The sequence below is a fragment of the Argiope bruennichi genome, chromosome 7, assembly GCF_947563725.1.
Source record: "Argiope bruennichi chromosome 7, qqArgBrue1.1, whole genome shotgun sequence".
In the NCBI taxonomy this organism is placed as follows: domain Eukaryota; kingdom Metazoa; phylum Arthropoda; class Arachnida; order Araneae; family Araneidae; genus Argiope; species Argiope bruennichi.
In genome coordinates, this window is record NC_079157.1 from 93,414,130 (window position 1) to 93,429,861 (window position 15,732).

The window sequence follows — 15,732 nt, forward strand, 5'->3', positions numbered from 1 at the left end:
ATCACACAAACTACTCAAATCAAGAAACAAAAATCTCACTGCAATCTTTTTTCTCTTCTTTTTGCAGCTCTTTTTCTACTACAAAAATATTTTGTAATTTTTATGATTTAGCTCGGTAAAAGTAACAAAAAATCCAAAATTTGCAAATGTTTTGTGAAAAAGCCAGAAAAAAAAGTAGATAAATGCAATATTTATTAATAATATACTAAACGAAATTGAATTAAATATATTTATTAATAAAATTTGACTCAAATTTTACAAACCAACAAGTGGCTTTTTATTGAAGAATCTGGTAGAAGTTTGTACTATGAGTGTTTTCAAGACAACATTTGGAGTTGATACCTACAGTTTAAGAAGGTCTGGCATAAGGAAATGATCTGTGATATAATCAAATCATAGTATGATAACAATGCATGGAAGATTGACATAGTCAAATTGTATAAGATGTGTATTAAACACAATTAAAATATCACTTTATCTAACAAATATAGTCATAAATTAAATAAAAAATGCTAAACTATCTCTGACAAACATTAAAAAATTACCATTGAGAGCTTATCATTTGTACAATTAAAAATGAGTAAATTATAATCTTTGTGTGAGGAATGAAAATTGATTATATGTTTTCCTTACTTTACGTTCCAAGCTAAGAAAATATAAGGAAAGGAATTTCAAAAAAGCACCCTTCTTAAGATGACTTTTAATTTAAAGTATTTAAAAACATGATCAAATCTCAAAAATAATATCAAAATATTATGAATTGCTAAGAATACTATGTATAAAAATTAAAATTGAAAGTCTAATAAAAATAAATAACTACCATAAAGGTTTAAGTGTCCATAGAATGTACCAAAATATATAACTTCTCTCACTACATAAAACATCATATAATTTTAAATTTTCTAACTTGACAAATAACAGATGACATACTTTATGCACAGTTCATAAAATCTGTCTTATTGTATCTTTGAATTATACTCACTTTAACTTTGGCACAACTGTTTAGAATTGGCAACAAAAATATAGATAAATTTTTATATAATTTATATTAGAAATAAAATAATTCAAAATATGTTTCACATTTTCACTTATAATTTAAACTCTAATTACATAAAATGTACAATTTAAAATAATTTCAAGGTTATTAAAGCTGCTAAACATAATGGTATTTACACATGGAAAATATGACTAATTTGTTGCTATATGGTACCAACAGAAACTAAATAGAAATTTATAGCCATTCAAAATAAAAAAAGAGAATTATACATCCCATTCTTACATGTTATCTTACACAAAACCTGCATCACTCACTAAAGCTCTTTGATGGAAAGAAAAAAAAAAAATTATATAAGAAGTAGATTCAGCATAAATTATTTTTTTAAAAAACATTTCACATAATTATTTTATGCCACAAATCTTTCAACATAAATTCATATTCTATCAATAAATTTACATTATATGACTATTATTAACAGTGAGATAAAATGAAAGAAAAAGCATCCATTCATATAGCACATTTCAAAAAATAGAAATACCCGGAAAAGTATTATGCAGCCCAAAGTACAAAAATCGTGTATTCAAACATGATAAAAACAGAAATGAATTCTCAAAATATAACCATATTTTTATGTTGTTTGGCTGAAACATTTAAAAGTGATAACACGGATGGCTTACAAGAACATTTAATATTATTGAACCCATGCACTTGTCAAACATTTTTCAAATTCTCTGTTTTCTTATAATCTCTCCTCCTATTTAAAGGGGGAAATAAAATTAATACTTGGTCAATAATAATAAAAATATTTTTGATTATATAATGCATCGCTAATAATAACGAATAATTTCTGATTCTAGAAAATACAGAGAATGAAATAACAACAAAGCACAATAAATTATTTCGAAAAAATTATTTAATAATTTGTGTATTCATAACTGATTTTTTTTTGTAATTCTGAAAGCAAATTATTAATAAGGAATGATTATATATATATATATATATATATATATATATATACCTTTATCAATAATAATTTTAATACTTTATCATGCATTATTATTCATCATTTACAGCAATACATACTATATTTATATTTTATGATGTAAAAGTTTTTTTTTTTTTTTTTTTTTTTACAATTGAAATCTAATAAAATAAATTTAACATTTTTATTCCTTGATTACAAATAATTCAATTTGGAGGCACTGATTTTTAAAACAGAAAGCCATTTTATGATGATATATACATTTTATTTATGCACAACAAAATTTTAAATAGTAGAAAATAAATTCTTTATAGTATGAAATTAACAATTACAAGGAAGCTAAAGCTAGTTTAGTTGCATTGCCTTGTTTTAAAGCAATATGAAGGCTATTTTAGGACAGATCTTGTAATTTTGAATTACAGTCAGATACACTGTAGCTGGCTAGCACCTGCTCACATGCACTTAACTTGTGCATCACATTAGTGAGAGGGCACTTGGTCCCAATATATTTAATGAGCACCAGAACAACTTATGTGGCAGTTCTTCGGTGGCATTAGATCAGGAAACATTGAACTTTCCGTTCTAAGACCTTACCACCAGAACATTCCAGTCCTTGAAGCTGAAGCCCAAAAAAGGACGGAAGGAATTGGAGACTAATCAATAAAATTCATTTGTATAAAACAGGATCAAAAAAAAAATTCCTTGATAATCAGCAAATTTCTTAATCTTCGCAGATTGAATTTTTAAACTATAAAACATTAGCAAAATATTTTAATAAAGAACTATGCCAAATTATGATACTAGTACTAAATATTAAATAAAACCCAATACTGTAAAAAAATGCTAAAAATAACTATATTTATCTTTCATAAATATTCTTATTTCTAGGATAAACTAAATTTTTCACATTCTGATTAATTACAAGTTATAATAAACGGTCATTACTGGAATCCTTACGTTTCAAATAATTTCAATTTTAGTTATGTATTTTTATTTAGCAAATTTTTCTAGTTTACACACTTTATTTTAATATCAACAGATATTTATTAAATAATATTAGCTGTTGATAATATTGATGACAAAGATTTTAACTTTAGAATTAAAAACAATAATGTATCTTATTTTGTAATATCATATTTTTTATTATTACAGAAATCTGTATATATTATTGACAAACAATAAATAAAAATATGGCCAAATTCTGATTATATAGAAAAGGAGAAAATTAGGAAAGATCATGAGCATCACAATATTATTAAGAATTATGTATTTTTCATTTCAATAAATAATTAATAAAAAATGGGTTTTAAATAACAGTATCAAAAAATACCTACACATCAGATCCTACAAATTTATCAAGTGAACCAATGGATGGTCCTGTGGGCAATGGAGAAGATTTTAAGGCTTCTCTCTGCAAATATATTCAAGAACATTCATTGTTGTTTAATATATCCAGGGTTAGAAATTCTTATTTCAGCTTAAGACTATAAAATATTAGAAGTTTTAATTAATTAAATAAATGAATTTAAAAAAAGCATCCAGAGACAAAAAAAAGTTTTAAAAGCCTACCTATTTTTTTCAAAATTTTTACAAATGCTTAATAAGCAAAAATTAAATATAAATGCTTGAAGTTAAGACCACAGAAATTTTTTGACCATTAATTCTAATTTTTTTTTTTTTTTTTTTTTTTTTTTTTTTTACAACCCAAAAATACTAACTACTCTTAGAATATTCAGATGCATCTTTTATTACATATTTCATAAACTAAGAAATCTAAGTGCATGGTCACTATTGACATCATTTTAAATATGGGGACTGATAAACAACTTCAAAGAATTTTTATAAAATAATTTCAACAACACAATTGGAAGTTCTTATAATTATTATTAAATTTGGAATTCATGAAACATTTCAGAAATGACTAGAATACATTTTATTCATTATCTTCATAATATTTTATATATGAAGATAAAGCAATATCTATATATACATATAGGTATTGCTTTAATACAAGAAATAAATATACTTTTCTCACAACAATTATAAGACATAATTACTTAACATAATCATATAAAAGAGATAAATGTCATTAAAATCTGTTGTTTTAAAGGAGAGAGATTTTAATATTGTATGCTGATGCATTTCCATCTTGAATTTGGGGGGGGGGAGGGGAATCAGCAGTTTCTTTTTCTGACTTTATTATACAATTAAACAAAAGAATGGCACTTATAATGATAAGCAAAAATGCTTAGGTCTATGCATTATACATCCAACATTACTCATTGTTATCAAAAATTATTTCCAATTATAATCACAATAATTTTACATAAAAGAATGTAGAAAGCAATATATATGCCCGGTGAAAAATATTTATACCAATTTTCATGATTTAAGGCCACAGTTTCTTAAGTAATTATATTAATTTACATATTTTCAAAGATAGATTTAATTTAAAAAGTACTTTTGGATTCCAGAATTTATGAAATACTAAAATTCATCAAAATCTCAATTCAATATTTGATAATTAAAATACATTTTTTTTGTATGCTTCAATGGCTAGGAAATAAAAGGAATAAAACATACTTGGCGGCATCGTCGCAGTATTAAATAGCACTGCTCAAGTCCTTGGATTGAAGCCTGAGATATTGCTTTTATCAATAATAAATTCTGTAAATAAAAAAAAAGTGAACTGTAAGCATTCTAAAATAATTTTAGATAAATATAATTATAGCAAGTGTAAGTAACACAGAAATTGTAAAACCTACAGCATGGTAAATATTTCAATAGAATCTTCTCAAAATAAATATATCAATGCAAATTCAAATATATAATGCAGCAGTATTATGTAATAAAAGTTATACTGTTTCAATGATATTATAAATTATAAGATTTACAGTATGTTACTATAAGAATTCTTAAGAAATTTCTCAAAATACCATTTTTTAGGTTCATTTGCAAAGGTGAAAACTATTTTTATAGACAATCAATAATTTTGTTTCAATTAAAAAATAAAATAATATGCCTACTACTAATAATGATGAATGCATATATGTGTCTTGTTTCTATATGTGTATGTATACTGGTACACTACAGACCAAACCATTTGATATACAGTACCAAATTTGGCACATATATACCATGGCTAACAGGAATGTATACTTAGGATCATTTTTGGAAGGGGTGGGATGGGGGGATGAATTTCTTAAAACATTATCACATAAAACTTTACACTATTTCAAAATTGATTATATGAAGTTAATAGTTGCACAATTTTTTTCCGATTTATGATTATTTAATTTATATACGTATATGCCTAATTTCTAACAATAAATTATTTTGTTAACCTGGAATTTAAAAAAATTTCATTGTTTCATCTAGCATTTAACCCCAGGATTTTCTTTCATTGTTGAAAGCTAAGGAAGAAGGATTGTGTTGAATATCTGTGTAGTTTACAAAATGAATAAAAAGTGAATTTGAAATATTATGAAAGTGAGGTGAACCAGACAATTGCATTTTTTAATAGGCCTATGATGGCATGGACAATGTCCAATAGGAAAGTTCATGCACACAATGAACAAAACATACGCAAGATTAGTAAAATTATATTTGACAGAATCATAGAAATGAGATTACATCAACATGATTTACTGGTTATTAAATATAACCAATATTCCTAGCAAACCAGATAATAAACCTTAAAATTATTAAGACATTATTGAACAGACTGAAATTCTGCATCAATTTCTTTTCAATATGTCTTGAAACATTTCATACAGCACATTTGTTTTTTTGGAAAATTTAAAATATGTTAATTATTATTTTTATATAAAAAAACTTACAGTATCAGAACATTTTATATGAGGTCCAGTACATGGCAATTCCTGTAAAAACAAATCACCTGTTACATTCATTGCTAACATCAATTTAAAATAAATGCATAAAAGATAATTAACACAAGTTTGTTCTGTTACAATGGTTTAGTTAAGATTAATATCGCTTTTTGAAACTAAACATAGGTTATTTTGGAGTGGATGTTACAATTTTGTACCATAGATAAATAATAAGAGTGACAGCCTTTCTTTAAACTTCTGCATAACTCTAAAGAGAAAACATTTGATTTTCAATAGAATAAACATGCATTAGATTCTTATATCATGGAAGTAAGCAAAGTGAGATTGATACAAAGCACCATGACTTGTGAAACAATAGAATAACAGTATTACAATCAGCATTTTATTAACTATTCTAACTGGAAATTGAAAATGTTTCTTTCTTTAGACACTCAAATTTCTCAAAATATCCATTCCTTATATCATATTGTAAATTGTTCTACTGCAAAAGTTCAAGAGCTCTTTCCTTTTCATGAACCTTTTTCAGGTGGAATAAAATTTTGCTACTAAATATCATCTGAACATTTTTGCCTGAATACCATAAATATAGTATCAGTTCAATTTAGTTATATTAATGCTCTATACTATTTAAGGAATGTTTTGAAATGAGTTTTGTAGGGGATATTTGTAAGTTTGAATAAAGACCAGATAATAAGAATAAGAACAATACTTGGAGGCAATATTGCAAATTGAAACTTTCATAACATTCCAGCTTGAATTCATTTAAGTCAAAACAATAGATCTATACATTCAATAGCTTTTAAAAGGACTGAATCTGAAATCTAGAATCCTAGGACAATGACTCAACTATTAGGCCACCAGATGCAGGTAAAAAATAATTAAAATACTAACAAGAGTAAAAACTTTTATATTTCAATTATTTCAAAAATTTTATTAATGAAACATTTTAAATCAAGAAAATTTTCCATGCAATTTTTCATTCTAAAAATAGAAAACAATAAAACAGGAACTGAGGTAAAAGTTTCTAAGCCCAAAATTGTTCAATGAAATTTCAATCAATATTCTGTGATCGAATGAAAGAAGTTTTATTATATAAAGCTAAAACCAGGTTGATATATTAGCTACATTTATTCAGAACATTTAATAAAACAAGCCAACAATTTTTCAATCAGTTTAAATGATATATATAAAAAAGACATACTTACTTCTATTGACTTAGCTAAAGCTTTTTGGCACTCTAGTGCTTTGTAAACAGATTCTTTAATTTCATCTATAGGATCTTTTTGGACTTCGTTGGGCTTTTCATTTAAATTAGCTTTTGATTTATTTTCGGACCCTAGTTCATTTAGTTTCTCTGAGCTCATTGATTCAGCTTGTTTCAAATCTTCTGCTATATTAGAGGAGGCACTTTTGCAAAATGCAAAAGAACTTTGCGAGCCACCTGGATGGTCACCTCTAGATTCCTGATTTTAAAGCAACAATACATTTTATTATTGCATTATTATACATTTATTTTATTTTGCATGCAAACAATTAAAGAAAAATGGGACAAACATTTAAAACCAATTTTCATGTACAACATGAAACTTGGAAGTGATTGATTTTCATATTCAAATCAACTCAAAACCTTTCACTGCTGAAGCATACATTTAGAGTAATAAAACTATAGTGACATCACAAGTCAAGCAATTTTTCTTTTACTAAATTAGGCATACGAAATTTTGGAATAATAATAATAGATTTTCTTTTTTAAAAACTCAGTATATATATTTTTTATTCTTATTTTCTTATTGATATAATTATATAAACAAATTTGTTTTTTATAGCATATTAATAATACATTTGACCTTATTTAACAAGTTTCAGAAAAGATACAAAATAGTTCATAAAATACAGGATGGTAACAAAAGAAGGTATTTGAGTGTAATAACATGCCATTAATTAAGCACTGATATTTTTAAATAATTCCAAAGATATCATGTTTATTGCAATCCACAATTTAATCACTAGAAAATAGCTAAAGATATCATTTTAGTCTATTGATTATATTTCTCAATCATGTGGTTGGCCTGAGGTTTGCCAATGACATATGGTTAACACACAAGTACCCAAAAGAATATTGTAACTTTTAAAGATTATACATCACTAACCAATATAATTAAAGCTTCATTTTATATCATACATATTATTTATCAGGTAAGATATTTTAATAGATATTCCTCCATTTACAAGTGCACAAATACACAAAAATTCTTGAAAAGATAGACTGCATTATTTTCATTTGAACATGATATAAATTTATAGATTTTTTTTTGTTAATTTGCTCAGTTTTATCAATTTAACAATATTCAACTTTCAGTTTTTCCATTAAAAATCCAATATAGCAAATTAAAAAAAAATATTTCTGATAAAAAATCTATGAGAATAACAAAATATTTAAAATCATTATTAAATTAAGAGGAAATAAAATTTATCTTACCTCTGAAGAATCTTTACGATGCTTTTCAATCACAGACCTAATTTTATCAACCCAAATTTGTCTCTCTTTTGCATCACTAGCTTTAAAAATAATAATAATACTATTGGATTTTGTAAAAAGCTTGAACTTTTAGCATGTAGATATAATTATATATTGAAAGAAAAAAAAATTAGATGCATATTTGTATAAATTCTTTGATAATTTTTACTGACTGATATGAAAAGGTTTCATGTATCCAGATTATATGAGGAGGTAAAATACTTTGTAGCAGATTCATTTTAATATTTTTTATCTATGATATACTTTGCATTTCTTTTCAACCAATTAAAACTCATTTCTCAGAGTTTTTTGAAAAAATTATAAAAAATTAGATGTAAGAAATTATATGATTCCTTATTTATATGATGCAATACATTACGAGGCAAAACAAATATGTCATCAACTGTTTTGAAATCTAAACACATCTTTTACTTTCACTCCATTCTCAACAATTAAGATTTTGTACTTAAATTTTGAAAGCTAAATAAAAATAAAATTTTAAAAATAATATCATATTAAATATAATCTTATATACTCCGATTCAAATTAAACAGAGGAAAAAAGGAGAGTCATAGTAGTTAAAATAAACAAATCATGAAATAATAATAATAATAATAAATATATAGCTTTTTTCTCAAACCCTTAAATGCTGTTTATCAGTGACAGAATGTTAATTATGATTGCATATTTTTCCAATGAAAATAGAGAGATACCTTTCAATCTATACACTTCTCCAGTTTCACCACTGACAGAAAAAGATTGATTATCATCTTCACTTGGAATGACAACAGCACCCTAAGACAAATTTTTGTTAATATAATTTAATTAAATTTTACTTAAAATTTATTTAACATATATCTACAAAGATTAAAGGAAAATCGATATCAGCTGATGCTTCACAGGACAGATTTATGTTATGAAATGTGGCTTTAATATACTTCGGAGGATGGGCATGTTCACCCTGAATTGAAACTTTTTGCAATCTTAATTAAAAATTTTGGTTTTGTTTTGTCTAAAATTGTCTTTTTAATGATACTAATTAATGATTAATAAATTTAAAAACAATTAATCACAATATTCCTGCCAAACTAATTGGCAATCAAAGGTGGTTAGTAACAGGATAAGAATATTATTAAAAATAAAACTTTATAATAAGTATGGAACTTTAATATTCTGAATGAAATGTATCTAACTAGCATTAAAAACTTAGCATCATAAATGAAAGTCATAAATTTCAATAAATGTCATTAGAAAAAGAATATACAGTATAATCAAAATAAACCTTTTTTTTACTTATAATTATTAATTAAGTACAGCTCTGCATTCCCAGATTAAAAGTATTTTTCTACTGATTCATTTCATTTTTTCCCCTCACCTTTCTCGTTATTGAAGTATAGAGGAAGTATTATAATCATTTAAAAAATTTGAAATTGAGATTTTGATGAATCTCTTCATTTTAGATTTCCCCATGTTCGAAAAATACATTTTTGGCATTATGTCTACCTATCTGTGAATATGATTAATTTGGGAGTGAAAAGATGAAATTTGGTATTTGGACTTCCATCCTGTGGATATTTTTGGATTTCTATCAAATTTTGAATGAAATCCATTCACAGGAATTCTGACTATTCAAGTAGAAGCGAATTAATTCCATTACAACAAGATGTCAAGACCTAGGTAAATAAAATTTCATACAAGATCTAGCTTTTAAAATTTAGATTCTTATTAAATTTTTAATCAAATCTGTCAGAGTTCATTGTATGTTGATCTGCACTTTTACATTCATGAAATCAATGAAATTTGGTATGTTATCTTGTGAATACGAATGTAGTTCCATGCTAAACTTTTTTCAATCAGTTAGCAAAACACCATCCAAAATATACATATTTGTACGATAAATTAGGTAAAAATGCCAGATTCACATTAAAGATCAATATCTTGTAATTATTATTTGGAAATGCCATGGACGGCATTTGTGATTTTTATCAGACCACAATTTTATATGGGCTGGAAAGTGGAGTAAGAACTTTATTAAAGAGTACACAAGAAAGTTTCAAGGAATCCACTACCGCTGGTTCTAAAAATATCCAAATCAACAGAACAACATGAAAAAGAAAAATGAAATTTACTATCAATTTAAATAAAAATATTTTTTGAGGAGAACCTTAATACATTTACGACACATTTCAAAATTTTTATTAGATCATGAATTTAAGTTCATTCACTTGCAAATAGCACATGTTTGGTATTCTAAAGAGAAAATTAAAATTCCAAACTACAAAGGACATTTTCTACCAAGTCTCTGTTTAATCTCCATTAATCTTTGGTTACCAATACAGGACAATTTTTTAGATTGCTCAAATATATTTTGTGATCCATTTTTAAGTCAAATGGTAATGTTTTCCCACCCTTTTACTCATTTTTACAGATCTTTAAAAAGAGGCAGCTAACAGTTTCAATCACCCATTGTCAAAAGTAAAATATTTATTTTAAATTTTATGCTATCGTAATTATTAAATAAAAAATGATTAATCTTATAAGTGAATTTCCTTTAAAAAGTCTGAATAATTGTGTGAAATTGACAAAACTAATATCAGCACTTTTTTTGCCTTCACTATAACTTTTTGAAAGTATAATATATGCAATGAGAATGATTTTCAAGAAAACTGATGGATGCCTTTGAAACACTGTAGGAATAATACATACCAAAATAAAACTAACACACAAAATCAAGACGATCTTGGATAAAAGATATTTTAAACATACAAGAGCTCTACATGATTTTAACAATTATTTCAAGAATATTTCTTTAGATTTAAATTAAGGTTTTATAAATCTTTCCTCTGATTAAACAGTATATTTTGTAAAAAAAAAAAAAAAAAAAAGTAAATAGAGCAAATTAAGTCATTTTTATATCATGAAAAGCTATGCTTTTTAGATTGGGGGTAGATATTTAATTATAACTATAGATATTTAAATATAAAACCTTATTGATAAATAAAAGTAAATGAGGTATGAGAGATTATTTTACCTGAGACATATAATAGCTGTAATTAATGGCGAGATTAAAATAGGACCCAATCATTTACACAATTGGTTCTAACTCTAGTTTAGAAGGTTAGTAAACAGAATCTAGTGATATAAGAGCAATTTCTTGTAAGGAGATCTTTCAGAGAAAGACCCAAAATATCAAAACTTTTAAAATGGAAAACATAATTTTACACACAATTTCTATTAGTTTTTAGTATGCATTACACCAGTTTCATATTTTCTATAATCTGGAAAACTACCAAAGTGCAAATTAAATGTGGAAAATGCAACAAACTTATACGAGGAAATATTATTTATTACTTTTTTTTAATAATTTTTTATAACTTCAAGATAAAATCATTATGCTTGACAACTTGCATAGGGTTTGATAAATACAGCATCATAAGAAAGAAAGTATTTTGATACAATATTTATGTTAGAAAACAACTGTTTCTGTAATATTTCTAGCAGTTTTAATACATTTCTTAAAACCAGTCTCGAAAATTGCAAAAATTAACTCACAGCAAGGTATAAGGCTCCTCTTGGTCGGCTTTTTTTCCTCTCATCTAACTATGTAGAAAAAAGAAACAAAATAAATATTTGAGTATGAATAAATAGATATCATCGGAATGTTTTACAATAAATAGATGTCATCGGAATGTTTTACAATAAATAGATGTCATCGGAATGTTTTACAATAAATAGATGTCATCGGAATGTTTTAATGCTGAAATAAATATTTTAATCATATACATAAACATAATAACATTAAGTTTCCAGGATTGAAATTTTGAGTCTCTTTCTCTTATTTAAAACTGAATACACATTTTTAAAGTTACAACTTTTTGTCTTTTTAAAAAGAGAGGTAAAAAATTAGTACCCACATTAAAATTTTTATACATAATGAAGTTCTAAACATAAATATTACTAAATATTTTTATAAAAAAACTTTAGAACATAGGCAATTTAACTTGTTAACATCTGCAATTTTTCTACATATGAATCATATTTAAGCTTTCCTTTGGATAGCTTGTACCTGGTATAAGCTATAATTTTACGCTTTATATATGAAACTCTATAGTTGATCTACTTAAGCAATTTTGCTTTGAATAGCTGGTATCTTGTACTACAAAATGCATCAAAGAATAATAAGAACACCTAAATGAACCACCACCTAATAAGAACAACTAAAATGACAAGAGTAAGGTAAAATTGTATTTTAATCTCTCTCTAGATATAAACACAATCTTTGGCTTCCAGCTTCATTTGTTATTAGGCAAAGAAATCATATTTTTTAATTATTAGTACAGATAGTTGTAATGCTGATTTTTTTCTCCTTTTTCATATGAGATTGGAACAACAGTTATGGCAATAACAAGGATTTTTTTTCCCTTGCAGAACTTATTAGTAAGATATTGTAATTGCATTGTATAATATGTGTATCTTTGTTTCGCTATCTTATTGCATGTAGTAGGATAAAAGTGAAAGACAAGAATAAGTAACTCTACAAATTAGCAAGAATGAGAGCATGCATCTCCAAAGATTTGAAATAGAAGAAAACCATTTCCAGAATTTAAACTAAATATTCCTCCTCTCTAAGAGGAACCATAGAATTTTTTTCCCTCTAATAATCTAAATTTTAATGATTTCAGGAACTTATTTGATACTTTAAATTACACATACACACAAAAAAGTTTATTTCATTTACTGATTGCCAAATTCATTTAAAAAAGTACTAAAGAAAACAGGCTTAGATTTTTAAAAAATGTTTTAAGAGCATTTAATTAAAACTTTTTTTATAAACTAGTAAAAATAAACTCTAGCCATAAAATCTTTTTTTTTATAATAATAAATTAAACTAATCATTATTATAATAATAAATTAAATTAATTATTATCATATTAATAAATTAAACTGATTCTCACAGAAAAGAACAATAGCAACTATCAATTAAAAGAAATGAAGACTATTGGAATGGAATTTTAAAGATAAATAAATAAGAATAAAGCAATATATTCATTTTTTATACAAAAGAACTTAAATTTCATTCTCATACTACTTTCCAATCATAACACAAAATGCTGCACATACCTCTTATAAAATCATTATACTGATATTTGCCATTTAATGATTTTCAATAGATCAAAATACAAAAATTACAATATATTATGTGATCTATGGATTACATACCACATACTTTGCTGTACATTAAAGTCAGAAAATAAAAAAGCAAACAGATAAACTTACCATATAATACTCCAGCATTCCAGTATCAGGTGTTATTATAAACCAACGATACTGCCATCCTTTCATCACATTTGTGTATTTGTATAACTGCCCTTCTAGAGGTAATCTACAATTAAATAAAGGTATATATACATATGCATGGAGACAGAGACACACAGGTGTCGATCAAATAAATAAAGGATATTAACATTTAAATCTTAACAAAAAAACATGCATAAAAAAATTAATTTATCAATGATTATAAAAAACTTAACGAATTAGAACGATCACAAAAAATTATTAATACCTCATTTTATTAGCCTCTTCTGCTTCGAATTCCTGAAAGAAAAATTTAAAGTTTTATACACAAAAATATACACATTTTTAAAAGGAAAATACTGACAGATAAAACACAAATTTCACAACTGGATTTAAAAACATGGAAACAAGTGATCGGTTAGTTCATTACTTTCTCAATGTTAAGAAGAATCGAGCTTTTAAGAATATGAACAATTTAGTGATGTGGAATAAATATTTATGATTACCAAAGCTTTTTTCATAACGGTTTCAAGTTTATTCTTTTCATCTTCTGTCAAACCAGGCACTTCATCCGTCAGCGAATAATAAATACTTCGCGACGCCCCTGATAACTGAGAAGAACCAGCTTCAGCCATCACCATTTGAAAACTTATACATTAGATAAGATAAATTACTTAATCACAGAAACTTCCGAAAAGTCGGCACATTTTTTAAAGATTTTTAATTATAATAATGTTTATTTCACGTTAAAAAAATAATGCCATATGATCGCTTGACCTGGTTACAGTTACAAATCCAGTTTTGAAGTGTTTCGGTTTCCCAGCTATCGGCTGTCGAGCCGTTGAGTAAAACAATAATAATAAAATGAATGCGGTTCCTCACAGATTAGTTTCGGTTTCGCAATTGCGTTGTTAAATATTATTTAATCTATCCCACGCGTTTTTTTTAAAAGAAAGTAGAAGGAAGTTTTAAGATAAATGAAATCCCATATTTGTAATTATTTTGAAGCTTGACAAAATAAGTAAGAAGTAATAATAGAGCAGCTTTAGTTCTTATTATTTCTGCTCAAATATAGTAAGGAACAAATTTTTAAGAACACGTTGCACAGAACCGTACTCATAATTAGTGCTCAAAAGAGATTGAAGTAAACTTTATGGCACTTCCGATGATTATTCTATTTGTCAAAACTCGAATTTGTTCTATTTGACATCCAGAGCGAATGTTGCATTTGCCTCGTCTCTAATTAAACCAGACATTTTGCTGGGAATAATAATTATTCAAACTTAAAATAAATCTGCAAATATTGTTCATAATTACTATAAATATGGAAATAATTTCATGATTCATAATAAATATTATTTCATTTTAAAGATTCGATTTATTCTTTAAACATAATAAATGCTTCCTAATAAATTATGTTAATGATTATAAGATTCTCGGGGAAATTAATTAGCTTAAAATATTTTTTTCTTTACTGTAACAAATGAGTGATTGCTAGTAACTAACCTATGAACCAATTCTCAAAGAAATCGGTTATAAAAAATTAATGTTTCCTGATTCTCTCATGACGTTTTCTTTGATTTATTTACTTTTATGATATTCTCTTTGATTTATCAATTTTCTGCTTTCTTTTATTGGAACTTTCAATACCAAACACACTGTCATGAAAAGTGAAATATTATCCCAGAAACAAGCCGTCACAGCTTGGTTCCAGAACTCGGTATTACGATTGGCAGATCATGGGTTCAACGCTCATTTGCGTCGAAATTTCTTTATTTGTTAATATCCATCGATTACTTTATGAATAGACACCGTTATATCAACAAAGAGCTTTTTTTTTTGTTATTGAAAGGAAATTTGTAGGCATGGTTGCCACCTGTCGGGCTGTTGAACGTCGGTAAGATTAAAAAGCATTCTACATATGCATAATTTTAAGAAGAAAGTTTACTACCAATTGGTCAATTCAAATTACCTACTATTATTTAAAAAATGGAAGCAACTAATTCATAAATGTATTTGTGATAGTGTTATTTTTAATTTTGTTATGCTTTCCTTCTTTTAATTTTAATTTGAAGAAATTAATAATTTT

At 25.6% G+C, this 15,732-nt stretch overlaps 1 protein-coding gene across 2 annotated transcripts; it reads right to left on the reverse strand.

Annotated features, from left to right (window-relative positions):
* Positions 1 to 215: 215 nt before the first annotated feature.
* On the reverse strand, positions 216 to 14,472 carry LOC129975775 (oxysterol-binding protein-related protein 11-like). 2 transcript variants are annotated; one of them, XM_056088990.1, is made up of 11 exons: positions 14,150 to 14,472; positions 13,912 to 13,943; positions 13,626 to 13,731; positions 11,901 to 11,948; positions 9,062 to 9,143; positions 8,310 to 8,389; positions 7,036 to 7,293; positions 5,819 to 5,860; positions 4,563 to 4,646; positions 3,314 to 3,390; positions 216 to 342 (listed from the first exon to the last, which is right to left on the reverse strand). In XM_056088990.1, the coding sequence occupies exons 1-11, from the start codon at positions 14,282 to 14,284 to the stop codon at positions 318 to 320; spliced, it is 969 nt and encodes a 322-aa protein (XP_055944965.1). In that variant the 5' UTR covers positions 14,285 to 14,472; the 3' UTR covers positions 216 to 317. The 2 variants fall into 2 exon arrangements, with proteins under 2 accessions (XP_055944965.1, XP_055944964.1); XM_056088989.1 differs by having other exon boundaries at positions 216 to 1,751; positions 14,150 to 14,471.
* Between the last annotated feature and the right edge of the window lie 1,260 nt (positions 14,473 to 15,732).

What these genes read in the sequence shown, in the direction of transcription:
- LOC129975775 (XM_056088989.1), bottom strand. Translation starts at nt 14,284, where the DNA reads ATGGTGATGGCTGAAGCTGGTTCTTCTCAGTTATCAGGGGCGTCGCGA. An exon ending in CTTTAGCTAAGTCAATAGAA is followed by an intron (nt 5,861 to 7,035) that starts GTAAGTATGTCT and finishes TTGTTTTTACAG; the next exon opens with GAATTGCCATGTACTGGACC. An exon ending in AAATTTGTAGGATCTGATGT is followed by an intron (nt 1,752 to 3,313) that starts GTAGGTATTTTT and finishes CCCTTTAAATAG; the next exon opens with GAGGAGAGATTATAAGAAAA.